Here is a 26,363-nt window from a genome sequence, read left to right as displayed (position 1 = left end):
AAAGAGAGTGAGTTGGTAATGTTAAGTGTTGCCCTGAGTCACACAGCTAGTGAGGACCACAATCATATAGGATTTGACAAGCCTAAAGGGCCAAGCTTTGGGGTTAAGAACTGGCCATCGGACAAAAATGGCTGAGAATACTGGAAAGCAGTTTGGCGGAAACTGGTATAGACCAATATCTCATACCCCATACCAAGGGAAGGTCTAAATGGATAAATGATTTAGATATAAAGGATAATCTAAGTCAATTAGGAGAGCAGGAAAATATAGCTGTCAGATCTATATGGGGATAAAGGAAGAGTTGGATGACCATAAGAGACAGAATCATGGGAAGTAAAAAGGAAACATGAAGTTTAAAAGGTTTTGTGTATATATACAAAAAGAATGCAGCCAAAATTAGAAGGAAAATAGTTGATTATAAAAAATTTTAACAGGAAAAGGCATGTCTTTAATGGCGGGGAAGTGGCGGGGCTGGGGAGGAGATATGGGACGTGCCCCTGACTTTGGGCAGATCTCCTTCAGTCAGCTAGCCTGTGTTAAAGGCTTCTTGGTGCCAGCGCTAAGTGCCTACAATAAAGAGAGACAAAATCAATAAAGGTTCCTGTCCTCCAGGAACTGACAGTCTGATGGAGGAACCGGAAACTGCACAGGATAAGTAGGAAATCACAAACAGGAAGGGGGCACTGGAAGGAAGAGGGGCTTGGGGGAGTCCTGGCATTCTCTGCCGCCTCCAAAAGAAACTTGGGGAGTGGGCGAGGGAGGAATGAAGGGGCCCATCTCCACCGTGGGCAATGAAGCCAGCAGGTCTGCTCCGCAGTAAACCAACAGGAGTTGGGCTGGTGGGAAATAATTGCCCGGGAGGAGGGAACAAGTTTTTGTTAAATACCATATTACTGTGGATCTTACAAATAGCACCTTGGGAGTGTCTGGCACACAGTAGGTGCTTCATATGTGCTTGTTCCCATCCCTTTTGCTTCCTCTGATCCTCACAATGTTATCTTCTCAGAAGAAACAGCTTAAGTGCCTTGTATATTAGAAGTCTACCCTAGTCACCACGTTGCCACTCAGCGGCCTGGTTAGAGCTCCAGACTTGCACTCTCAGGACTCCAAATATTTGGCTTTGTGGAACCCCGGGCCTTTTGGCCTCAGTTTTCTCATCTGTAAAATGGGGTGCACACACTCCTTCCAGGATTGTAGTGAGGACCAAATGAGATGACTGTAAAGGACTGACTGCATCGGCCTGGCACATACTAAGTGCCGTATTATTATATATGGGTAGTTATTATGCTATTGCATGGCTATGTTATTACTACGTCCACCACCAGCAGCACCTCCCAGGGTGGTTGCAAGGAATAAATAAGACTCTTTGTAAAAAGCACTTAGCACAGGGCTTACACCTAGTAGGCGCTGTATAAATGCTTATTCTCTTATCCCTTCCCTCGGGGTAGAGCACACAGAAGGTGTTTAATAGATGCTTTAACACTAGATGGATGTTTTCTCCGTAGTAATACTGGGAAGGCTGGCTTCGGGCACTTAGTGCGCGCCCACTGTGCAGGAGCTGACGCGGAGGCTCCCGTCTGGCTCTAAGGTGAGCGGGCTGCGCAGGAGGCCCAGCCCCAGCATTGTCCAGGTCGTCGGCCATTGGCTAGAGCGCCACCAGGCTCCGCCCCGAGGAGCCCCGCCCCGCTTCGCGGCTCCGCGCGATCGAGGAGTCTTGTTTCTGCCCGGCCGCCGTCGGGGCCGCCGGGGTCGGAGGTCACGGCGGCGTGGTTACCCGGAAACTGCCGCGGCCCAGTGCCGGAGCCGGAGCGGCGGCGTCTGCGGCGGAGGCGACGGTCGCGGCCTGGGCCTGTCAGCGTCCCGGGGTCCCAGAGCGGAACGGGGAGTGACAGCCGGGAGCGGGCCGGGGGAGAATGGTGCAGAGCGGCCCGGAGCCCGCGCCCGCCCCGCTGCCGCCGCCGCCGCCGCTGCTGCTGCGTGTGAGCGCGGCCCGTTAGCGGCGCCTCCCTCCCCCTCCCGCCCGGCCCGACGAGGCCGGGCCCGCCCGCGGAGGGTGAGCGCCCGGGGCCCCGGGTGCGAGGGCGGCGGGCGCGCTTGGAGATAGATCCCCCCCATCCCGCCCCCGGACCTGGGGGGAGAACCGGGGGCGACCACGTGCCCGCTCTCTGGAGCCGAGAGAGCCCCGTCTCCCCTTTCCTGCCCTCCCCCAGGAGGAAACGGACCCCGAGAGTTTGGGGGGGCGGGAGTGACTGGCCCGACACAGGCGTGCCTGGGGCCAGCTGAGGCCGGGCGGGCCCCTCGGGTCCGCCCCCCCCCCCAGTGTGACAAATGACATGTATGGGGTGACCGAGGCCCCTTCGCCCCTTGATCCATGTGACCCGGAACTAAAGGGGGTCCTCTCTTTAGCTTTGCTACTGGCCTTTCCCCCCTCCCCCCGCTGTCACTTCGCGGGCGCTGCTTCCTGTGCTAGGGGCGAGCCGAGGGTTCGGGGCGCATTGTGGGGGCGGCCTCCCTACTCCTGGAGAGTTCTGGAAAGGGACTTACAGGTGCAGGGGGAGGGGCTGGCGAGGGGCCAGGCCGGGCCTCCCCTCCTCCCGGGACAGCCCAGCCCCTCCTCCCCGGCCCTGTCTCATCCCCCTCCTTTGCAGACATCAGCGGCGGGAAGATCTCAGCCCCTCTGGAGACCTGACCCTCCGGACTGGTCCCTGCTCGTGTCCGAGGTGAGCCCCGGGAGGGCAGTGGGGCGGAGGTGGGGGAGGAGGGACAGGGAGGGGGAGGGAGGCGCCGCAGGCCAAGCTCCGCCCCCTCTCCTCCCTGTAGTGGTCAGAACTTTGGGAGGAACATCTTGGCGCCCCCCTCCCCCCAAGGGTCGCCCTGTCCCCTCTTCGCTCTGGGGGAGCCCCGAGCCTGAACCCCCCAGGCCTGTGGGAAATTGGCCCCGGGACCTCCCTTTTAGGGGGGTGCTTTGGGCACCTTGACCTTTTATCAGTTGGGGTTCTGCTGGTCTTGTTCAGCAGCAAACGGTGGCCGGCGGCCCTAGCTGACCTTGGGGAGCTGCAGATGGCCCGCCGGGCTCCTGGCCTGGCCTCGGGCTCTGCCACGTGTGTGTGCTGGGGGGGTGGGGGTGCCTGTCGTGTCCCAGCTGTTGTGGGAGGGGCCTGGGCTCACAGGTGCTCCTTCCGCTCTGTTCCTTCTCTCTGTTCTCTGGGCGCTTCCCTGGGAACCCGAGCCAGCCGAGCCCAACAGCCACGGCCTGTTTCCTTCACAGATTCCTCCTCGTGGTTCGGGCAGGTTTGTTGGGTCCCAGGTTCGTGATTCTCCTGAAAAAGTTACCAGCTCTTCTGCTGGAGGGGGGATGGGCCCTTGGGCAGCCCCTCAGTGCTTCTCTTAATGCCCCAAGCTGACGTTCTGTCGGATGCCTTTATCTAGTCAGTCATGGAATAACCAGCCACCTCCTCGTGGCGTTTTCCTCCCCTTAAAAAAAATGGGGAGTGGCTGGTTTTCGGTGCCAGTCCCAGGACAGCCCAGATCTGGCCGCCCTCTATGATGGTTTTCTAGGGCAAGATGGGACCTTTTACTTGCTCTCTGTTCCCCGGCCCCTCTCCGTGGTTCGTGCTAATGCGTGATTAGGCAGTGGGGGCTAAGCGGTCACAACACCGTGAGCCTTGCCCAGAGCGGGCACTGCTGTAGCACAGATCACACCTTTAAAAACCGTGGAACCTGGTCCCGGAGCTTCTCCCCACACCTGCCGGCCTTTCTCCCCCCTCGTCCTACTTAGAGGCAGCAGCTCCAGGTCCCAGGCCCTGCTCGCCGCCTGTAGTTAAATCCTCGAGCCTTTAGAACTCTGGCAGAACTCGCGGGTAGTGTTGGTCGGGGCCCCAGAAGGGATCGAAAGATGGAGGAAACAAGGGGCGGGGGTCGTTCGCTCCGCTCCCCTCGTAGATGGTCATGCTTCTGACCCAGGCCTGTCACTCAGGCCACTCCGATCGGCCACCTCGCCTTCCTTGCAGTCGATGCCGTCCCCGATTTAGGATTGGCAATAACTGCCGGCTTCCTCAAGGAAACGAGGGGTGCAGGAGGTGGGGGAGAGACCCCAAACCCAGAGAGTCGGTGCCACTGTCACCTGCTTCCTCCCAGGGTGGCCCAAGGCCAGGGCTGTGCTGCAGCTAGGGCAGTTAGTGAGGGGCCGCAGGAGGAGCTGGTCTCTCGGGGGCGTCATTCATTGGGTGAATCAGTTAGGAGGCTCTGGGCCTCCAGCTTTGGACACCTCGGGGCAGTCACAGTTTATCCTCTTCCCTCCGGGCCAAGCAGACGTGGGCCACTGGGGCACGTGTCCCAGCTTCACCTGTAAAGTTTGCACCAGACTGTGTGGAGAGGAGCATTCCCCTGCTCTGAGATTGTGAGAGGCCCCACTGAGGGGAAGAGACAAGTGACACAGTCACTCGCCACCTGCTCACTCAGGGACAGGGACAGAATCTAGGCCCATCCCTTGTGGTCTCCAGGCCAGACAGCTCGATAATACGTTAGCTCTCCAAGGGCGGGCACTGTTCCCCATCTCTGTGATTCCTGCTACCTGCTCTAGCCTGGGGCCCTGCCCAGTGAGCCCAGAACAGGTGTGTTTAAGAATGGCAGTTCTGTTGCATTGGAGTGCCGTGCCACTGTGCTGGGGACCCCCACCAACTGCGCAGGTCACAGGCTCTACGGGCCCAGCGGGTCAGGCTACAAAGAATCCTCCTCCTGCAGGAGGGCGTGGGTGTGATTTTTTAAATCTCCCACATTGCTTTTAGGTAGGATTTTTGGTTGGGAGTATTTGGGTTTGGGCACATTTGGCATCAAAAAGAATGGGCTTCCCTCCTTTCTTCCATTTGTTCCAGACTGGGCGGGGGGCAGTGCCAACTCTGTCCTGACAGCGTCTAGAAGTTGTTTATCTGTGAAAATCACTTTTGCCTCCTCTCCTGGAACTGCAGAATGACCTGCTTCCTTTTCAAGGTGTTCTGGGGCTGATGGGCCGAAGCTACAGAGCAAGTGGAATTAATAGTAGATGACCTGCCTCGTTTGATTGACACGAGTGCCAAGGTTATTTCAGCAGCGTGCTGCCAAACTGGGCGGGGAAGGCCGTTTCTTCTTTCTGTTGGCATTTTATTACCTCCACAAGATAATGACATAGTGAACTTTACAGCTATTTTTCCTTTGTTTTTTTTTTTTCCTCGTGTGACATTTGAAGGGCTAGAGCGCCGATTTATTTTGTAAACTTCTTGTAAACACCCAAAAATGTTATTGTTTTGGTGAATAATTCAGGAAGTAAGGGCTGGGGTCTTTCAGGACAAGAGATTTGTTTGGAGTTTCTTGAGATTTTTTTTTTTTCTCCAAGTTTTAAATGTATTAATGTGCAGTTTGGTGCCTCCTCAGTGCAGTTAATACCCCAGGAGCCTGCTCCATTTTCATTTCTTTTTAAAATGTGTGTTAAACATGTGCTTATACGGGACTTTTGCAGAACTGATTTACCCTGAGGGTGGGAAAATCTCTGAGCTGAGTGTCAGTTTTGTAACAGCTCGTAGTCAGCTGTGCTGTCTGCATCATTGTCCTGCCTCCTGGGGAGACGCACTGGAAAAGGCCCACCGAGGCCTGGATTCTGGCCTTGGCCTTGTCCATGAGCAAGCATGTGGCAAGTGACTGTGGGCTGGTCATTTGCCTCTTCCCCTTACTAGTGTTTTCTCTAAAATGAGAAGGTTGGGCTGGGTGGCCCCTTTCCAGTTCTACAGCTTGGTGATTCAGCCGGGAAGAGGCTTATTAGCGATGTTGGGTAATGATGTTGGTTAGCCATGTCTCTCTTTTGATCCCCTTGAGGGTTTTCTGGGCAGATATGAGAGCAGTTTGACATTGCCTTTCCCAGTTCATTTGATAGATGAGGTAACTGAGGCAGACGTGTCCAGAGTCATACAACTAGTGTCTAAGGCCAGATCTGAATCCAGGGAGATGAATTTTCCTGACTCTAGGTTCAGGGAATGGAGTATTAGAAGTAGGCAGATTAGGAAGGCTTAGTAAGCCATGCAGAACTTGTAAGCAATCCTGGAGGCCATGGGAAGTCTCTGGAGGTGCCGTGGGCAGTGGCTGCATGGATTCTGGGTTATTTGGGGAGAGAGCTGAGGCAGCAGCCCCACCCTCAGGCCACTGTAGCAATAATCTGAAGGGCTGAGGATCTCCACCAAGCAGGGGAACGAATCACAGAAGTGCAGTCGGCTGGCCCTGGCAAAGAGCTTGGATACGGAGAGAGAAAAATCCTACCTTGTGAGCCCAGGGCACTGGGAGGGTGCTGTTGTATGAGGTCCCTCAGACCATCCTGGAGAGGGGCTTGAGCTGGAGATCCCTACTTGGTTGGCTCTACTGGGAGCCTTCAGTTATCTGCCTCTGAAGAATGGGGGAGTTGGACTAAAGAACTGCTGAGACCTCTTCTGGCTCCAGTGGTCTGTGATTCTGGTGCGTAATTTGTGTTTTTGCATACTGACTGTTGGATTGACTTTATAATTCCTGGTGAACTCACCTGGGTCATAGAAGCTAATTTAGTAGTGGCAGCAGAGGGGAAGGAGCTCTGACCAGCTTCAAATCCTGTTTGTGTGAGCAAACCTTCCTGAACCTCAGTTTCTTCCTCTGTAAAGTGAAAGGGTTCAATTAAATAATAATGTCTGTGGATCCTGCAAGTCCTAAATCTGTGGTCTTATCATTGTCATTTGTACAGCCAGTTTTAAAAATTCAAGTTGAAACATACCTACATGCACACACTATTCTCATTCTCTCCTTTTATATCTATCTGTCTATATCTATATAAATTTGCACTAACACACACATGCATTTCATCTTGTTAGCTTTAGCCCTCCAGCAATAAACTGTGTATCTTTGTAGATTTTATCCCTGAGTGTAGTAGATATTCATATTAGTAGATATTCATATCTTTGTAGATATTCATTATCCGGTGTGTTGTAGATATTTGTATCTTTGTAGATAATCATTATCTGGTGTGTTAGCTATGGGTCCTTCCGTGCTTTATGTCATCCGCATATTTGATAAGCATGCCTTAAATACAGCTTTTTCACGAACATGTTGAACAGAACAGGGTGACAGATGGACACATGCCCCAGGTTTTCAGCCGGTCTGCATTGGGCAGCATTGTGAAGGCTGATCAGAGACAGGGAACCTAAGGAGGAAGCTACTGAGGGGCTGATGGGATGGTGGCTTAACACCATGAGTCAACAGAGAGCATGGAGGCAGGACTGACAAGAGCTGGCCCCAAAGACTCCACTGCAGAGTTTCTTCAGGTTTGGCCTCAGTCTATTAATTGGCTCTTTTTGAATCTGAGTATTGAGTTAGGTCTTCCCTAAGCTCTCATCCAGCCCACATCTCTCCATCTTGTCCACACGGACAGATGACAACCAGGATGCTCTTTGATCATGAGTGGAGACTTTGATCATCTGTGTTGATGAAATTCAGGCATCCTTCATCCATGACAATCCTCCTTTATTAACTGTCACAAATGGAAATGGGGCTAATCCAACACAACTTGCTCTTGGTAGCTGCCTCTCCCTAAATCCTTCTTTTCTTTTCTTCACTAATTCATCCCACATTTTTGCCAGGGATTGAAGTCAAGTTCATCGGTCTTATTTAAAGTAACTGCCTTAGAATCATTGGGGGCCAAAAGGAACCTCAGTGGCCGACTATCCTCATTTTACAGAGAAGAAAAGGTGGGGAGCAGTTCAGTGATTTGTCTGAAGTGACCCAGGCTAACAGGGATGAGAGTCACATCCCAGTCTGTGGATTCCAAATGCAGAGTCTTCCCCCAAGATACCCCCTTCTCAAGAAAATCCAGAGAGCATTCATTGGCCCCTTACCAGGCCTGCCACATCTCCCCTCCGAGGTCAGAGAAGCCGTGTGCATAAGTTATTTTCAGTGGATATCATTTGTTTGGCTCAGGAGACTTGATGCTTTAAAAAAGTAATTGTCCTTTCCCAACTCTCCTCATCTGGAAGGCAAAAAAAATAAACTCATTTCCTCTGAGTTGTCAGTGGGTGCAGACTTTCTCCAGCTGTTGTCCTCTGTCCCTCTCTGGAGAGGAGGAGCAGAATTTCTTTTCGGCCTTCCTTCCAAAATCAGGTTGGACCATGGCGCTTATGCGGCTTCTGATCGTACTGAGGACAGGCTTGCTTCATATCACTGTGGTCTCGGTTCTGCCTTCCCCATAGACTTCCAAAGTGCCCCCTTGTTCTTCCATCTCCATTGAGAGGTGGGGGCTTCCTTATCTCTGCTTTCATTTGGTTCACGACCGTTTTGTTCTCTCCTTCCCAGTCAAAAGAGAGTCCTCCTTGCTGAAGAAAACCAGAGCCACAGCAAGCGTGGAGTAAGTTCTGCTTTCTTGTTATTGTGCCTTCTTGCCTCGCCTTTCTCCAGTCCTTTACTTTATTGTCCAGATCAGCGTCTGCAGACCGCCAGGGTACCATCCCCACAAATGGAAACTTTCCTCGTGATGGGGAGAGACAGTGGGGCCCAATGGGGGTGCTGGAGCCTCTGGCCGGACTCCGCTGGCTGTCATCCTTGAATCCTTTGGCCTGATGTTTCCTGTGTTCCCCCAGGACTGTCCTTTCTTTCTGAATACTACCCATGTTTTATACTGGCCTGTGATAGCTTTGGTAGCCATTGTAGTTAATGGGCTTCTGTTTTCCCCTAGTTCTTTGCTCCATTTTGCCGTGGATATTTTGATGTATGTTGAACCTTTGTTTTCTATTTTGAATATCCTCAGTCATGGATTGCTGGATTCAAACACATGACCAGTTTAGTCTTTTTGCTTGTGTGATGCCAAATTTATATTGACTGTTTGGATTAATCCGGAGGCGCATCCTGAGCCAATATTCTCTATTTAACATTTTATTGGTATCTTTTGTGGTGACATCTTCTACATTTTGCAATGTATCTCCAACCCTACCTCTTCCCATATAAAAAGGTGGGGAGAAGCTTTCCAACAAAAGAAATCAAGGAAAAACCCTAATGTGATTAGGGTGTTCCACATGTCATTCCATGCTGTTGTGTTCTTCTTTTTATGATGCTTTTGACACTGGTTGCCTTCACTGTATGGTTTTATTAGCAATTTGCCTGTTTTCTTTGTCCCTTTGTCGCCAGTGCTGTCTGTCAGGGTTTTGGAAGGTGTTTTCTTCTTGTTTCCCCAAATAGATTGTAATCCCCTTGTAGGTGGAGACAGTGTTTTGTGTGTCTTTTGCATTCCCCCAGTGCCTTGCAAAGTGCTGATGACGATCACTAGGATCATGGGATTCCAAATTTGGACCTGGGATGGACCTCGGGTTGTCTTGACAAACATCCTTCCCCCTTCTGTGGAGAGAAAAGAGCCCAGAGGTGTGGAGGAGCTTGGGTGGATTCACACCCAGATCCTCAGTTGCCCAGGCTCCCTGTCCTTCTGCGAAGTGGTTGTGCCATTTTTGAGCCATCTGACTTTGCTCATGAGTAACGTGTGGAGTCATGTGCTGAGAAGGGTGCGCTGGAGCGCTCATGCTGGCCCGCAGCACTCGGCAAACCTTCCCAGAGCAGCTGAAGGGGGAGTGACGGAGGTTGGAGGCTGGGTGAGCTCCCCCTGGTCCCCTCACTTTTTGGAGTCTGAATTTCTCATTGCTGTGCTGGGGACGGTGACATCTGGAGTTGGAGGCAGTAGAAGTGGGAGCCGCCGCTGCTGCCGCTCTGAGAGCTTGGAGATGTGTTAGCCTTGGGCCTGCCCGGAGGGAGGGCGCAGGGCCCTCACTGGCTCCTTCCAGAAGCCTCTCTTCTTGCTCAGACCCTCAGGAAGCTTCCCCTCCCACCCAGGATTGTCAGTTGGACACTGAGAATGTGAGTCAGAGTGGTGCTCCCACTACAGTGGAGGTGTAACAAGGGCCTATTACCTCACAATGGGCCTCAGGACCAATCACCATTCAGGGGCTACAGGCACCTTCAGAACCCCCTGGACCCGATCCTGAAGGCAGAAAGTATGTCTGACTGGGACACCCTTTTCCTGGGGAAGGGGCCTGGCGTGCCCTTCTCTGCAGGTGACAAGGAGAAGCCGGGTGGCCCGAGAGCTTGGTTCTGGGGCCTGCTTGGTGGTCAGGCCTCCTGGGCTCTGGGGTCCTGCTTCATGCAGTCAGTTGTCTAGTGAACTTTACAGTTCAGAATGTCCTTGTTTGAAATCCCTTGTTCACAGGAGACACTCAGTATTCTCCACCCACATGCATTTATTGAGCTCTTTCTGTTTGCTGGGGATAAAGAGGGAAAGGAGACCCCCCCCCCCCGGGTGGGACGAGGCCCAAGGTGTCAAAGAGCTGGCAGATGAGGGAAGAGGAAAGGCACCGGAAGAGCGTGGAGGGCCCCTGGCATTAACTCTGGGGCTCCTGGCTCCCCTCTGTTCCACCAAAGGGCTGCCAGACATGGCCTCCTGGTGACCCTTTGTGCTCAGAGGTCCCACTCACTCCCAAGGATTCTGAGCTGGCCTCCATGGCCTTGAGCTTCCTTTCAGGTCTCAACAAGTGACTCAACAATGTGAGGGGCCATGCAGGTAGCATGGATTTGAGATTGAGTTGTTCACCGTGATCATCCATGGCTTTAGCCTTGCCCCGGGGAGGCAGCAGATGCTTGCCCCCCTTCCATGGGGCCCATGAGTACTATGTGGGGCGTGGTGGGCTTACAATTGTCCCAGGCCAGGCTGACTCAAAACCTTCCCTCTTTGTAACCCTCAGCAGATCTAGAGTGGTGCCCCCTATTCGTGCTTCCTCTTCTGCCCACCTCTTGTGAGTCATGGGTGGACCTAGGCACCCCGGTGCCCCTTCTTCGCTTCTCTCATTGACTTGTTGCTTTTTTAGGAGAATCACCCTTCAGCCCCCTCAGTCTGAGTGGCATGGCTTCTGCTCTTAGCTAATTTCCATTTGACTCTTGCTTTTTATCAACTTGTCGTCAGATTCCAGGCACCTTGTGGAACATAAAAATCCCATGATTTCTCAACTTCATCGTGAGCCCCCTTTGTGGAAAGGAGACCAGAATCCTGGGAAACTTCCCAGCCCCTCCCAGCAGAGAAGGCACAGTCCTGACCTCCTCCTGGAATGATTTCCTTATTGTTTCCTTCTGGTTGGGGGCCTTCATCCTTTGTCCTTTATACCTCCAGTCAGCTGCTTTCCTTGAAGCAGATAATAACTTGATCAAGACTGAGCAACCATACTTTTTTCATTTCCTTTGAATTCTTTTCTTTTGATAAAATTGTATTTTTTCTTGTTTCTCTTCACTAGCTCCTCTGCCCTTCCTCCCCCTCAAAGAAAACTCAACGACAACCCACAAATAATCTGTATTCAAGACTTTACTTGCCAAGGCAGAAATCAGAGCAATTTCCTTAGGTCGGGCCTTGCCGAGAGGGAAGAAGTGTAGTCAGGGAAACATTTTTAATTTGATGCTTCCAGAATTTATGTTTGCAAAGATCAGTCTATGAAATAGCTGGTGGTCTGGGGCTTATTCATTTGGTCTAAAACTTAGCGCTGTCTGTTTACCTTTTTTTTTTTGCTGAGGCAGTTGGGACTAAGTGACTTGCCCAAGGTCACACAGCTAGGAACCTTTTCTTTAATGACAGTAAATGGCCTCCTCTAGGAAGTTCCCCTAAGTCTGATGGGCAGCTGGGAAGTTGTAGAGTATTGAAACTGGATGAAAATTTAGAGATCATCTCATTTTACAAAGGAACATCCTGTGTGTATAAAGATACTTAGAACAGCATTTCTTAGAGGAATAAAGAACTGGAAATGATGCAACATATATATATTTATTTATTTATTTTAGTAATGTGATCTAAAAGATAATCCTTGATCTTAGTTTCCAGGTGAATGTCCTCCCTCATATTTGCATACAAATGTAGGCCCTGAACTCTGCATTCATTACAGATCGAGGTAGGGCCCCTTTATTTGGAGAGAACCAGCTAATTGGCAGCTGGATTGTGTCTTCTCTGTCTCTTCTACACCCCTCAGTTCAGCTTCCAATTAAGAGCAGGCCCTGTATCCTCCGGTTTCATTTACAAATCTGTTTCCTCTGGCTCCCTTCCCTTTTTTTTCAAAGCCATAAATCCCAACTTTAAAAATAGCTTTCTGATAAGAGTCAAAAGAATGATGTTTATAAAAATTTCTGTTTAAAAAGTTTTGATGTCTTTTATTTTTACATCATCATCATTTCAAAATCCATCTTTTTTCTCCTTCCTCCTGGCCCTATAACAAAGACTTAAAATTCTGAAAAGACAGCATCTGATAGCCTGTGATTGGAGTATTGTACATGCAGAATTCTCCGGTGGTAAAAGAAGAAGGGGCATTTCCTCAGCTTTCCTTATAGTGTTAGAAGGACTTTATTAGAGGCCATCTATTTCCCCACTCCCTCGTTTTATAGATGAGGGGTCAAGACACTTGGCCAGGGTCACACAGCTGCTCAGTGTCGGAGTTGGGATTTGAACCTAGGTTTTCCTGCCTTCAGGCCCAGCGCTCTCCACTATATCAAGTTGCGGCTAAGTTATAGGACTCCCTCCCCTCCATTTCAAGCATTTCTGTGCTGTGCTGTCAGTGGCTACCAAGTAGTGGTGGAATTCTGTATCAATCCCATAACCCTCTTGGCCATTCCAAAAGGTAAATGGGAAAGAGAAGAAGGTCCCACATAAATAGCACAGATTGCTATAGTACCACAAACTCTGGAATGGTTGGCTTTTCCTAGTTTGGTGAAGATTTGGTATTTAGGATCGACTCTGATCTAGAAGCAGAATGTTGTGGGCATTTCTTGTTGATAACTTTCTTGGAGACAGGAATTAGCTTTGTGATCCTTTTAATACCTGGTACAGTTTTATATTCTTAATTATTCAAATGTAGGTTGGATAAATAAATTCAGTGCTGCTTTTACCAATTTTGCCAACTAAACTAGCTTCTTCCTCATCTGGGCACGTGGTCTGTTACGAACCTCTTTTGCTTGCTCTTAGATCTCTGGTTCCTCCTTTCCTCACATCTGTTCCCCTTATTTAAAATATTAATAATAATAATAATAATCTTATTTCCAATTATATGTGGAAGCAATTCTTAACATGAGTTTTTGAAAACATTGAGTCCAAATTCTCTCTTTTCATCCTTCCTTTTCACTTCCCTGAGACAATAAGCAATCATGCAAAACATAGTTCCATACTAGTCATGTTGTGAAAGAAAATGCAGGACACCCCCCCCAAAAAAAAAAAAAGAAAAAAGAAAAAAAAACTCACCAAAAAATAAAGTGAAAAATAGTATGATTCAGGCTCCATCAGGTCCCATCGATTCTTTCTCTGGAGGTGGACGGCATTTTTCAACATGAGTCCTTTGGAATTGTTTTGGATCATTGCATTGTTGAGAAGAGCTAAGTCATGAGAGTTGATCGTCATACGATATTATTGTACAATGTACAATGTTCTCCTGGTTCTGCTCATTTCATTTTACTTCAGTTCATGTCTTTCCAGGTTTTTCTGAAATTATTCTGCTCATCATTTCCTACAACACAAACTGTTCTTATTTTGGACATTTTGTACCCCAACTAATCTTGGTGGTAGTGTGGTGGGTAGTTTGGAGCAGTGGTCCTCAAACTTTTTAAATAGGGGCCAGTTCACTGTCCCTCAGACTGTTGGAGGGTCAGACTATTGTAAAAACAAAAGCTCACACTGTGTCTCCGCCCCTCAGCCCATTTGCCATAACCCGGTGGGCTGTATCAACGTCCTCAGCAGGCCACATGTGGCCCACAGGCTGCAGCTTGAGAACCCCTGGTTTGAAGTATGAGAAAGGGGCTTTAATAGGGACGTTCCTCAGGAATTCATTCTAGTAGCCACAGTAGGAGCTGAAGCTGAAGTGAAGGTGTGAACACAGAAATGGAAAGGAAGGAGAAATAGATGGGAGAGATTTCAGAGGCTGGAGGTGGGTTGGATAGAAGGAAGAAGGAAAAAAGGAATTTAAGGTGACTGAGATTTTAACATGGGAAGGAGAATAGGAAAGTATTAGATTGCCTTTTAACATGGGCCGTAATCACATAAAATAACATGCAGTACATTGACAGTAAAGCCACACAGCTGGAAGAATCTCTTTCTAGAGAGGTTTAAATCCTGCTAAAGACCCAGATGTGCTCAGAGGACATTTGTCGTGTCTTTGTCAGTCTGCAGAGTTCGGCCATCTGGTATGGGTCTTTGAATTCTGAGAGCTGGGGTCTGAAATCTCAATCTGCCAACAGAAACCATCATTTTCTAGCCTTTCATCTTCTCCTATAGTGGCCATACATACATGTGTGTGATTGAACTCTCTGCAGCGTTGTCCTAAGGTGGGTTTGTAGGCCTTCTGGTAGAATTCTTCGTCTATAGATTCAGAAAAACCCAAGCCTTAGATCAGTGGTCCTCAAACTTTTTAAATAGGGGGCCAGTTCCCTGTCCTCAGACTGTGGGAGGCCGGACTATAGTAAAAACAAAAGCTCACACTGTCTCTGCCCCTCAGCCCATTTGCCATAACTGAGCGGGCTGCATAAATGTCCTCAGCAGGGCCGCATCTGGCCCATGGGCCGTAGTTTGAGAATCCCTGCCTTAGACAGTGATCACTATTGCTTAAGGAAGGGCTTATGGTGGCTTTAGAGCAGAGTGAGAGAGTATTTGTGTGTGTAGATACATTTTGTGTGTGTGTGTATAGATACATTGTGTGTATAGATATATTTTGTGTATATAGACACATTAAGTGTGTGCATAGATACATTTTCAGTCCCATTCTACCATCAAGAGCACAGTAGCCAAAAAAACCCCAGTCAGACATTATGTAAGAGATGATGATAGAGCTTTCTGTGTTCATTAAGTGTCTTTCTCCCTCCCCCCCCCCCCCCCATCCTCTCCCTAGACTTAAAGTCTACCAGTTGGCTGACCTTCCATTTCTCTCTCCAGGGGGTTGTATCCGGGTGATAAGAATATACTATTTAGTTTCCTTTAATGGAAACTCCTGATCTGTGCCTTCTGGCCCAACTGAGGTCATATTGTATTTACTTTGAGGGCTCGAGTTGCTGCGTATATGAAGAACACACCATAGCTCACCCAAGTGAACAAGTGAACAACTTGACTCATCTGAATATAAGCTCACCTCTGCTTCCCTCCAAAGACAGATTTCTGAAAGAAAAAAATCCATATGAACAGATAACTGTAGAGGATACTATAAAGAAATAGCTCTCCTACACATCGAAAAACAGCTTGGATTCATAGACTAGTGGTTGCATATTTAGAACCGCAGCGACTTTAGAGGTCCCTTCATACAACCTCATGTTAAAAGAAGGAGACTGAGACCAGGGAAGTGAAAAGACTTGCCCAGCAGCGAGTGGCGGGGGGAGGGAGGAAGAGAGGGGGCTCACCCCTAGGATCCTCGCCATCACTTGTGTTTTTACACAGACCAGATTTTGCGCAAAAGTACCACTGATATTTTTGTTGGTGACAAAGGAAACCGGACACCTCTTCTTTTAAAAATGTTTAATTCATGTCGTCATGCATTTTGTATCACGCCCGCTGGCCAGCCCCTTTTCAAGGGAGTCAGTCACATTGTCAGTTTTGGGGATCAGTAGCTTTTTTTTAAGAGATAAAATGTCCTTTTGAGATGGTTTGATTTTTTTTTTTTTTTTAACTCTTTTCTCTGCTGTGCTCCCTCAGGTGGAACTAATGAGAATAATGTTTAACATCAATCCCTTGGAGAACCTGAAGGCTCATATTAGCAGCCGGCCTCCACTGGTTGTCTTTATGGTCAGTGTGAGTGCCATGGCCATCGCTTTCTTGACCCTCGGATATTTCTTTAAAATAAAGGAGATCAAGTCACCCGAAATGGCAGAGGTAAGAGAATGCTTAGGATTCGTCTTTATTTGGCACTGGGTGGGCTTGTGGGAAAGGGAAAAACATCGACAGCCTCTTTGGGTAAAATGTCTTAATTTGGACTTTTTTTTTTTTTTTTCCCTAGAGAATCTTATTATTAGTGTAAAATAGCAAAAGCTTCCCTGCGCTTTTCCTTTGCCAAAAAACTCTCAGGTATTATATGCCCTTTTAGCAAAGATCTTGGTTTATTCTGCTAGATAAATTATGGTTATTGAACCTGTACAGTAGAGTTATTCTAACAGGCTGGCAGCTTTACAGCCCTGGGGAACTCTCATGTTCTCTTCATGCTCTCATTGGAGAGTCTAAAACTACATGCCCTAGGAGTGACTAGACTGCATCAGTGGAAGGACTTTTCACAGATGAGCTCTCTTCTTTAGCTCCCCTGCATCTGTGTCCGATGGTGTGAGGTATTAACAAACTCCTTTTGGTGTTAAGATTAGAATGTCAAGAGATTGTGACACAGAACTCCTTAGGTCAAGGATTGGGAAAATTAAAGTCATCTGAAGTTTGGAGATCCTCCCCCCCCTTTTTTTTTTTTAACAGGATTTACAGGAGGATAGAAGAGATGTTGGGCTATGGCCCTGCTGGCCCTATAGCTTTTACGTATTTCAGAAGAACTTTTAAAAATCCTACAGGCTAAGTAGTCTATGAAGTTTTCTAAATTAAATCATTTTAAAACTAAAATCAACTTGGAAAACATTTACTTGTTGCTTTATGCCTCAATTTATACTAGATATAGCTTTCTGATAGATTATGTGGGGTGGGAAAATGCTAGTTTTCTTTAAAACCCAGTCATGTTTTTTCTTTAAGCTTACGAGAAAGTACTTTGTGAGGAAAAGGAGGGCTGGGATGGTCAGCATTCTGGCTCTTCCCTGGGCCTAATGAGATTCTCCAATCAGCGTGTAAGTGTTGACGGTCATAGGGAACAGAAAAAAGCCAGATAAATCCATTGTGATTTGGTTTAATTAGAACTGTTTTAGCCAGAAGCACGTGAAACTTTGGCCAGCATGCTTTTGAGAAGAAACTTTAGTTACCTTAAGCTGTCCCTCCTCTTCCCCTGGTCTGGGAAGTGCTGACTAGCAGTGACCTTGACCAGAGGGTGGGCAGCCTTTCAGGGAGCATAAGAACCACAGGGTCTGGGTTACTTACCCAGAGAGCCTGCCCCAGAGAAATCTGCAAAGAGCCATGAGTTTCCACAGTCATAGAGTTGGTTCTGGATGGGCTTTGCTGGATAGGAAGGCTCAATGGAAGGGGAATTCCAAGGTTTTGTAGGTTATGTGCCCAAATGTTCCAGAGCCTTCATTTCTTCTTGAATTCAGTTCAGCTCAGCCAGCATTTAAGTTGCTAACGTGTTTACAAAGTGGACTAGCAGGATCAGTTGGGAGTTTTTACTCCAGCTTCAATCCCTCCAGCTGGTACATTCTTGGGCTACAACTGGACCTAAATGGATCTGCATTCATCAGATCCAAAGTCCAGTCACTAAAGTTGGGCTGAGAACAGCAAGGGAGTTAAATGCATCTTCATTTGGCTTAAAGGAGAGCAAGCAGCTTTTGATAAATGAGTGCCATGCAGGACACAGTGGAGCAAATTGTGTGCAAATGAGAATTGGCAGAAGAAATGCTTGGATGTCTCACTTAGGGGGTCAGCTCTGTGCTCCCGGTCATTTTAACATAGGGCTTCTCAATTCTAAAATGGCTTCTGAGTTAAGCCTCACTGTGCCCTCCAGATGTGAAATCATTAGAAGAACTCGTAGATGTTAAAAGATGCTTGGGGGAGGGGGCAGCTAGATGGCACAGGGGGTAGAGCACCGGCTTGGAGTAGTGGGGAGGACCTGAGTTCCCTTAATAGTTACTAGCTCTATGACCCTGGGTAAGTTATTTCACCCCAGTTGCCTTGCAAAACAAAAAACAAACAAAAAGATGCCTGAAACTGATCATCAAATATCATCTGATATTTGAAAAATATCTTCAGGATAGACCATTGTGAGGAGGGCAGATAGAGAGACCCAGATAAATATTAGTGCCCTCTGAGGATTGAGGAATTGCTTTTCACCATAAATGGAATTGAGATTATTTCTAAGTTAAAGTCACTGCTTTGAGAGCTTTTCTATCACCTTTGTCTGACTGGGCTCTTGTGCGTTAAGGCGACAAGCAGTTTCCATTCTGGAATCAAAACTAGAACCCTTTCTCCTGTCCCCTGTAGATACCAGGCAGTTATGGCCTAGCTCTCTAACGTTCTTAACAAACTCTCCATGCAAGGAGCAGATTGCTTGCCTCTGAGATCATAAACATGAGAGTATTTTGAAATTTCGCAGCTGCCCTGCAGATGAAAAGTGATGATGCTTTCACCTGGAAGGAGCTGGATCCCAGCAGTATGAACAGTCTTTGGTCAGTGTAGATCACAGCCCTTTTGTGGCCAAAAGAAAATCATTGTCTAATCATTGGCCTGGATGGATGGGCCTGAGCTTAGCGGGCTGGTTTTTAGGCCAGTCTGTTGTGAGGCTTTTCTGGCAAGGAAAGAGGGGGGCACAGCTCAGTGACCACACCGTGGGACCACTGAGGCGCTAGATTAGCCTTGGTGGAAGAAGGGATCAGACACAACACATGACCTGTAAGAGTTCTTACACGCCAGCGTCTCACGTTTTCGTTCTTTAAGGATTGGAACACTTTTCTTCTGAGGTTCAATGACTTGGACTTGTGTGTCTCGGAGAACGAAACCTTAAAGCACCTTCTGAATGACACTGCCACCTCGGAGACCGCAGTGACTAGCGGGCAGGCCAGGTCAGCCACCCAGGCACCTCAGGCCCTCGATGACTCCGGCCCCACGAACATTTCTGTCGCCATCACCCTGACCTTGGACCCACTGAAGCCCTTTGGAGGATACTCCCGCAATGTCACTCATCTGTATTCCACCATTTTGGGCCACCAGATTGGGCTTTCAGGTATGTTAAAGACCATCTCTTTTTCCTAACACTTGCCTCTTCTCCATTTCCCCATCAAAAACTAGAGTGCCGGGAGGTAGCCCTTAAGCTGCCGCACTCCAGTTTCAGGCCTTGTCTCCCGGAGCTCTGTCTGGGAGCCCTTTATATCTGCTGTGTCTTCAGCAGTAAACTCCAGGAGTCTGTTACTCCTGGGTCCAATATATTTCTGTATTTGGTATTAAAGGCTATACAAAAGTGGACCCGATTAACCTTTCCAGTCTTCCCTTCACACGTTCTCGGCCTGGCCAGACTGGCCTTCATCATGTTCCCCCAGTCTCTTGCCTCTGAGGCCCTTTTTTCCTGAGTCTCTTCAGCTGCCGGGGTTGTCGTGTTCACCAGATCTATGTTTTGTACCCACTTCTCTATATACACACTTCAGGTGTTTTCCCCCAAAAGACTCATATCTTTGACGTCTTTCTTTTCTCTCTTTGTATTCCTGGAGCCTCTCCCATGGTGTAGACTTGTGGTCAGTCAGGACCGGAGGGGACTCAGTACTCAAGACAAGCCACATTCCTGCTCTAAGAGCCCAAAAGGGCCGCCTGGGAGTGCCCCTGCCCCTGACTCTCGAGCTTTTGCCTCTGTGTGGGCTTCTTATTCTAGGCCTGCTTAACCCCTTCTCCTTACCAAAGTTCTGGGGTGTTCTTTAGCTGGATCCCGAGGCCCCAGGAACCCCAATCCATTTGCTGACTTTCTGTGGTTCTCAGTTCAGCAGATGCTTTCTACTTACTTTCTCTTTAGTTCTGCTAAATTCCCCAAACCTTGAAAACCTTCTGGGCAGGAATGTGGGGGTGGGGGCTTGTGCTCAGGCCCTTAGGCAGGAAGAGAAGAAGCCCTGGTGCACTGAGGCTACTTCCTTCTCCCAGGGAGAGAGGCCCATGAGGAGATCAACATCACCTTCACCCTGCCCGCAGCCTGGAATTCCGAGGACTGTGTTCTCCACGGCCACTGTGAGCAGGTGGTCTTCACCTCCTGCATGACGGTCACAGCTGCCACCAGTGTGTTTCCTGTTACCGTGTAAGTATGCCCCAGAAGTACTGAGTCAGCCTGCACAGAGGGCCCATGTTGTAAGGCCTGCAGCATCCTCCCCTATGTGTAGGGGAAGATTCATTCTGAATTCTCCAAGTGGAGCCTCCAGCAGTAAGTGATGGAGACCTGCTGCTGAGACCTGGCGAGGCCCGAAGTCCTGGGGCCCCAGCCTCCCACAGGCTCAGCCTCTTGGCCCCCAGGGCAGCCCTTCTCCAAATGACCGTGTCCCAGGCTGATATTTCAGAGGCTTCATTGTCACTTCTGATGGTTCCTCAGCTGTTGGGGAGCTACCAAGTGGGCTGTGCTTTCCTGCCGGCTTCTCCCTGTTCCCTGACTAGGGTGCTGCAAACACCATGTGAGGGGGGAAAATCTGCATCAGGGTGGCCAGCAGAGGTAGTGGGTTGTGGAAGGAGCCCTGGGTTTAGAGAACCTGGCTTGGAATGTCAGCTGCATGACTCTGAGCAGTCATTTCTCCTTCCTGGGTCCTTCCAGGTCTTAATGTTGGGATTCTGTGACTCTTAGAGCCCCTAGAAAAGGCCTCTGAGATTATAAAGTCCAAAGGAGGGGAAGGGATTTAGCCTGGATTACTTAGCCAAGGCTGCATGGCAAAGGTGATAGCTGCCCCACACCATATCTGTTTCCCACTGGAGCTGCCTCAGAAGGAGCAGGGTCCAGGATGACCTCAGTTGCTCCCTGACTCTGGAAGATTGGGGAGAAACCTAATGAATTGCCGACTCCTCTGGTGTTAGATTTATTACCTCTTGAGGGAGTTGCTTACACAAAGCTGCCATTGGGATGAAAGAGTTTAGTTGGAGAAAACTGGGCACCAAGGAGTCCAGGCGGCCCTTCTGGCACATAACAAAGGGCCGGGATTGGCGTGGTAGGGTTCTCTGCTCAGGAAGCCAGAGTGACAGCTCAGGATCCAGAGACTTGCATGCCATAGGCCCCACTGATCGGGGTACTTTGCATCCCCTAGAAGCAGCCATCCTTTGTTTATCTGCCCAGTGGGTCCTGTGTGCAGGCACTGACTCTTCCGGGCACCCTGGGGAGTGATTAGTACAGATCATGGTTCTCTCTGCTTTCTCCCCCCCCCCCCCCCACAGACAACCACCGCATTGCATCCCTGAGACCTACAGCAATGCCACGCTCTGGTACAAAGTCTTCACCACCGCCAGGGATGCAAATACGAAATATGCACAAGACTATAATCCTTTCTGGTGTTACAAAGGGGCTATCGGCAAGGTCTACCATACTTTGAACCCCAAGCTCACTGTCATCGTGCCAGATGTAAGTGACCAAAGCCTCCTGTGTCCTATTAGCCTTCCAGAGGGAGTTGCTGGTTTCTGGAGGATTTCTTTCTAATGAAGCAATTCTAATGAACTGGGGAGGTGAATGTCCTGAGAGAATCAGAAAAATGGGTCATTTTGGGCCAGAAAGCTTTGGTTCTGTTCTTTTGGTTTCTTTTCAACTTGATAAGCACCTGCTTTGTGTCGACATTGTCAGGGACTCTGGAGATAGAAAGCGCATTCTCCTGGGGATCTGAGGAGAGGACATTGACCTGTAAATAGATCTTGCACTGGATGTAGACTAGGTCCAAGGGGGCACAAAGAGGGGTCCGGGAAAGCTCTTCCAGTGGATGTAGGGCATGCATGTGGCTGCATCTGGAGGATGGAAAAGCATAGGACAGATGGAAGACGGAGCCAGAAAACCCTCCTGGTAGACTGTGAGCTGCTTTGGCCAGCCTCCAGCTTACTGTTGCTGTTGAAAACTTAAGAGTGTGATTATCCCAGCATCCCTAGGGTGGAAAGGGTCTTTGAAGCCTCCGGGTCATGGGCCTCTGCCCCTCCCAGGGCACTTTGATATGACTCAGATTCTTAGGAAGATTCTCCTTCAATTGGACCAAAATCTGCTTGCTTTCCTTTCTGCATTGAAGAATGTGATTCTCTCCTTGTCCTGTGGGTCTGGTCCTTTACTAGAGAGATGAAGTTGATTGGTGAGCAGGCAGAAACTTTGTATTTCCCTCCCCCACTTATGTGTCATTGAATCAGTGGGCTTTGGGGCTCGGGCTGAGGGCTAGATACCCCCAGACCTGGCGGAGCTGCATGCCCGTGTTGACGGGTTCGGGGCATCAGTATTTAGATCCCATGACTTTTGGTTTCACTGTTCTGAGCTTTGGTCTGATGGAATCCAGAAATAGAAATAAAACTCTTCTCACACAGAAGCATACGGAGGGGGGCCTTCTTAACCTGGGGTCCCTGAACTTGTTTTCTAACCACATTTTGACAACGATTCTAATTGGTTTTTCTTGTTGTCATTTATCTTGTATGTTTGAAACATGATTCCTGAAAAAGGGTCCCTGGAGCTCTATGACCCCAGAAAGGCTTAGAGAGATAAGGGCCCCTCCCCAAAGGAGATGAGGGCTCCTCCGCTGGCATTGCCGGCCCGGCCTCTGACTGCGGCTGCAGCTGGCTTCTTCCCTTTCCCTTTTGTAGGATGATCGGTCCTTGATCAACCTCCACCTCATGCACACCAGCTATTTCCTCTTTGTGATGGTGATCACGATGTTCTGCTATGCCGTCATCAAAGGCAGACCAAGCAAACTGCGACAGAACAATTCAGAATTCTGCCCAGAAAAGGTGAGCGGAAGCAAGGGTGGGGGGTGGTCGTGGGGGCCTGCCGAGGGCTGAGTATCCTCCTGGGCCTGCTGTGTCTGAGCAGCAGCCACGGGCCTGGTCTGGGGAGGAGGGGGTGATCTGTTCTTTCAGTCTTTTTCTGTCTCCTCCTGCACTTTTCCTTTGAAAAAGCAGGACAGGCCATTTCCCTGTCCTTGAATAGGGAGCCCCACCTAGAACTTCTTGGGTGGGTTTGAAAGTCTCACCTGAGTTGGATTTTGGCTTGTGCCCTGGGATTGCTCCTGGAGCTCTCCCTGCCCAGTTTTTTCTTCTCTTAGTCTGTTGGCCTGAGCAGACACCAGCAGAGAAGGGCAGAGGACTCGGGCCACAGCAGGGCCATGGCCAACTCGATCAGCTGGGCCTGCAGAAGGCAGGATGTCATGGTGGCCAGATCTTAGTCCACCCCCTCCTTAAAGGTTCCCACCCCGGCTGATTCTTGTAGCCTGTTTCAGAATGTATTCCTTGCCAGGGGTTGTACTTGGCATTGGAGGAAGCCATCTTTACCTTCAAGAAACTTAGCTTCCTCAGAGGCTCCAACTTCTACAGAGATAAGAAAATACAAAGTAGTGTGAAGTTGGTGCAAGGAGGAGCCTCAGGATGGGCCTCTTGTGGGAGATAGTCCTTGAGATGAGCCTTAGGAAGCTAAGGACTCTCAGGGCAAGTGGGGGGTGGGGAGCAGGATGGGCATACTGGACATGAGGTACAGCCTGGGTAAAGGTAGAGTGACAGGAGATAAAATCTCGAGTCCAGGAGGCAGGAGGGAGCCGGTTTGCCCAGGATGTGAAGTGGGCCGTGAGGAGGAAAGTGCACTAAGTGAATGAAAAAGGATCCCCACAGGGTGGCCGACAAAGCCCGTGAGGGCTGAAGCCCCAGGAACAGCCCCCTGCTAACCAGTCCCTTTGCCTGTGTTCTGTTCCAGGTGGCTTTGGCTGAAGCTTAGTCCCACGAGGGACCGAAAGAACCGCAATCGTTGCCTGCTGAGCCCGGCCTGGATCTGGACACTCTGTGAATATATTATCTGGCAATGTTGGGTTATTCCAACCAAAGACATTTCAAGTGCCTGTTCATTGATTTGTGATTTGTACATATTTATAAAAGAAAAAAATATATTCAGAAATTGGTCGGATGATGCACTCGCTCTGCACTGGGTGCGACCAGAACCTTTCAATCTTTCACCTGTGGACTTCGCCCATGTTTGTGTAAATATGTTAACAGTGTGGCTCCATCAGTCAGAGTGGAACGCCATGGCCCGGCGGCATCAGAGCCCGCCCAATGCCTTTGCGAATGTCTCAAAGCAAACAGATTCATCCGAGCTTGGGTTTGGTTTTTGTTTTAGCCCCAAAGTAGCCTGTGTGAACCCTGGATGGGACATCACCTTTCCAAAACCGCTGATCCAGGCCTGGCCTCAGTCGGTTCTTTGTGGCTTAATAAGGGTAGGAACAACAATAATGATACCTATTCTCCACTTTGCTCTTTGCTTGCAAGAAAAGCTATCCAACTTTCTAGGATTCTTTCTTTTTTTTGGAAGAAGAAAAATTAAAATCCATATTCACATTTTAATACTGCAGTAGTTAGGACAAACTTGCGCTTTTATCCTGAGCAAAACAGATATTTAAAAGAGGAATCCATTTTGAAATCATCCCCACTTTAAGTGCTAAGTTTCATTTTGTGTGGACTGTGGAAAACCACGGGCTTGGTGGCGGGATGCTTCCCAGTCACTCTTCCTTCCTCCCTTGGCTTTTCTCTTCTTTAAAATGGAAAAAAGCAGCTTGCTTGCGCCAAGGGGCTGAGCCATGTCTCCCTCTGGTCTGAAGAGCAGAGGGGGCTTCTGGGAGCCTGCACAGCCCTGAAGATAGTGAGCTCCAGGCGGCTCCAGGAGCGGCTGGTGACACCAATGGCCGTGTTTGTGGAATCTGGAGGGGAGGCCCCGCCAAAGCCAGATGCATCTTGGTTCTCCTGTGACTCCATTAGGCTCATCTCTTCCCTTGATTTCCCTTCTTTTTTAAGAATTTGTATTTTCCAATTCCCTCCTCTTATGTTTCCTCCTCAGTCTGCGAGAAGAGAAAGCATTTTGTAACTTCCCCACACATTGGAAATGGGGTGCCTTGATGACCCTTCATCATTAATGTCCTTTTACTTTAGTCTTTTGGTTTATGTTGCAGAGTTCATCAAGTTAAAGCCTTCAGAATATCAGCCCACGTTCTTTCCTTTCACTGGGGGTCCTCAGGCAGCGCTCCTCTGGCCCGGAGACCTGGGACCCCAGAATCCCCCAGATGGACAGCTGCTTTGGGCCTTTTCCCAGAAGACTGTGATATAGGCCACTGCAGGGACCTGGCGTTTCAGTGTTTCTCTTGGGTACATTTCAAGCACAATAATCATATTTTTCTGATAGACAATGTTTTTCTGTATGGTCTTTGTTGCTGACATGATGCATGGGTAACTTGTTGAATGTAGTTTTCTTTCTGGAGCCCCGGAGCTCCAGACGGGAGCAGATTTGGAAATCACTCAGGCTTGGTTTCCAGAAATGTCTTACATGAAAAGGCTTCCAGATTGTAGTTGAAGCTGCTACTGACTTAGAATCCTGATGAAGTGAAGCTATAGGAATAGATTTATAGCTGGTGTATGTATCTGTGTGTGTGTGTGTATCTGTGTGTGTGTGTGTGTTTTGGGGTGAGGAATACAGCTAAAAAAAACTTATTTTTCCCGATTTGTTCTGCTCTCAGCTCATCACATATATATATGTATATATGTGCTGATTCTTGATGTTTTCATTGAAGGGAGTGGGGTGGGGTGGGGAACTGATAGCTCCTTAAGGGAAAAAAAAAATGAAGTCAAGAATGGTGCTAGGAAGTGCCAAAAAATTTGCCCAGGAACATACCTTAGCTGAGATTGGAAAACATCAAAGGTTCATGATTTAGTCAGGCAAGCAGTTGTCAGGGGGCAGAAACCCACAGTGCAGCAACCCTGAAGGGCAGGGAGGCTGGATATCTTGAGGAAGGGGAGCCCCAGGCATTTCCCACAATCCCCTGGGGAGATCCCCCGGCTCCCAGGCCAGCCTCTGCGGCTGCTGCTCCTCACCCCTCACTCCCGGGTCTGTTTGTGGATATTGGGGCGGGCCCCTGGCCCGGCTCTGACGCAGCCAGGGGCAAGGTTGACGACAAACAGTAGGGTGGTTGTTTCGGATCATATTGATCTCTCCTTTTTGTTCCCTTTCACCGTATGACTTGAATCTGTCTCGATTCTCTTGGTGAGTGTTTTTTTTCTGTAGTTAGTGCGTCCTGTAGAGAGTCAGAGCCTGGCCGTTGGCCCCGCTTGGGGTCACGGCTGAGATGGCCCGGTGATCCCGTTCACTTTTCTTGTTGCATGATCCGATAATGGCATTCTCTGCTAGGTTAATTTTCTGTGTTTGTAAGATGTGCATATATGCTTTACAGAATAAAAACACCTGAGTTTCCTCCGGTTTCTTTCTATTGCGCTTGGCTGGGTTGCTTTGGGGAAAGCGCTGAGCTCGAGGTCGAGTCCTGGATCATCAGGCTCTGCCCCGAATTTGGCCATGGGGGAGTACAACGTAGAAGGTGTCCTGTTGAGCAGGGCAGAGAGGGAGAGGGCCCCTCAGTCACACCTTGGAAAAGTGGGCCTGTTTCCCCAGCCATCAGATATCTGTTGTGAGCTGGAAGGGGCCGTTAGGGCCATCTGGTCAGACCAGAGGTTGAGTAACTTACTGAAAGTCGTACTAGTCAATAAAAGGTTA

At 49.1% G+C, this 26,363-nt stretch overlaps 1 protein-coding gene across 4 annotated transcripts; it reads left to right on the top strand.

Annotated features, from left to right (window-relative positions):
• Nucleotides 1-1,727: 1,727 nt before the first annotated feature.
• Nucleotides 1,728-26,066, top strand: TMEM248 (transmembrane protein 248). Of its 4 annotated transcripts, none has more exons than XM_074263952.1 (8): nucleotides 1,728-2,053; nucleotides 2,649-2,720; nucleotides 15,719-15,895; nucleotides 18,590-18,875; nucleotides 19,778-19,928; nucleotides 21,044-21,227; nucleotides 22,433-22,576; nucleotides 23,532-26,066. In XM_074263952.1, the coding sequence occupies exons 3-8, from the start codon at nucleotides 15,728-15,730 to the stop codon at nucleotides 23,550-23,552; spliced, it is 954 nt and encodes a 317-aa protein (XP_074120053.1). In that variant the 5' UTR covers nucleotides 1,728-2,053; nucleotides 2,649-2,720; nucleotides 15,719-15,727; the 3' UTR covers nucleotides 23,553-26,066. The 4 variants fall into 4 exon arrangements, with proteins under 4 accessions (XP_074120053.1, XP_074120056.1, XP_074120055.1 ...); XM_074263955.1 differs by having other exon boundaries at nucleotides 1,758-2,053; nucleotides 15,719-15,942; nucleotides 18,566-18,875; XM_074263953.1 differs by lacking the exons at nucleotides 1,728-2,053; nucleotides 2,649-2,720 and adding exons at nucleotides 10,013-10,079; nucleotides 14,203-14,364.
• Nucleotides 26,067-26,363: the final 297 nt, after the last annotated feature.

Source organism: Sminthopsis crassicaudata, chromosome 4, assembly GCF_048593235.1.
Source record: "Sminthopsis crassicaudata isolate SCR6 chromosome 4, ASM4859323v1, whole genome shotgun sequence".
In the NCBI taxonomy this organism is placed as follows: Eukaryota; Metazoa; Chordata; class Mammalia; order Dasyuromorphia; family Dasyuridae; genus Sminthopsis; species Sminthopsis crassicaudata.
This window is presented reverse-complemented; position numbering and strand designations above follow the sequence as displayed.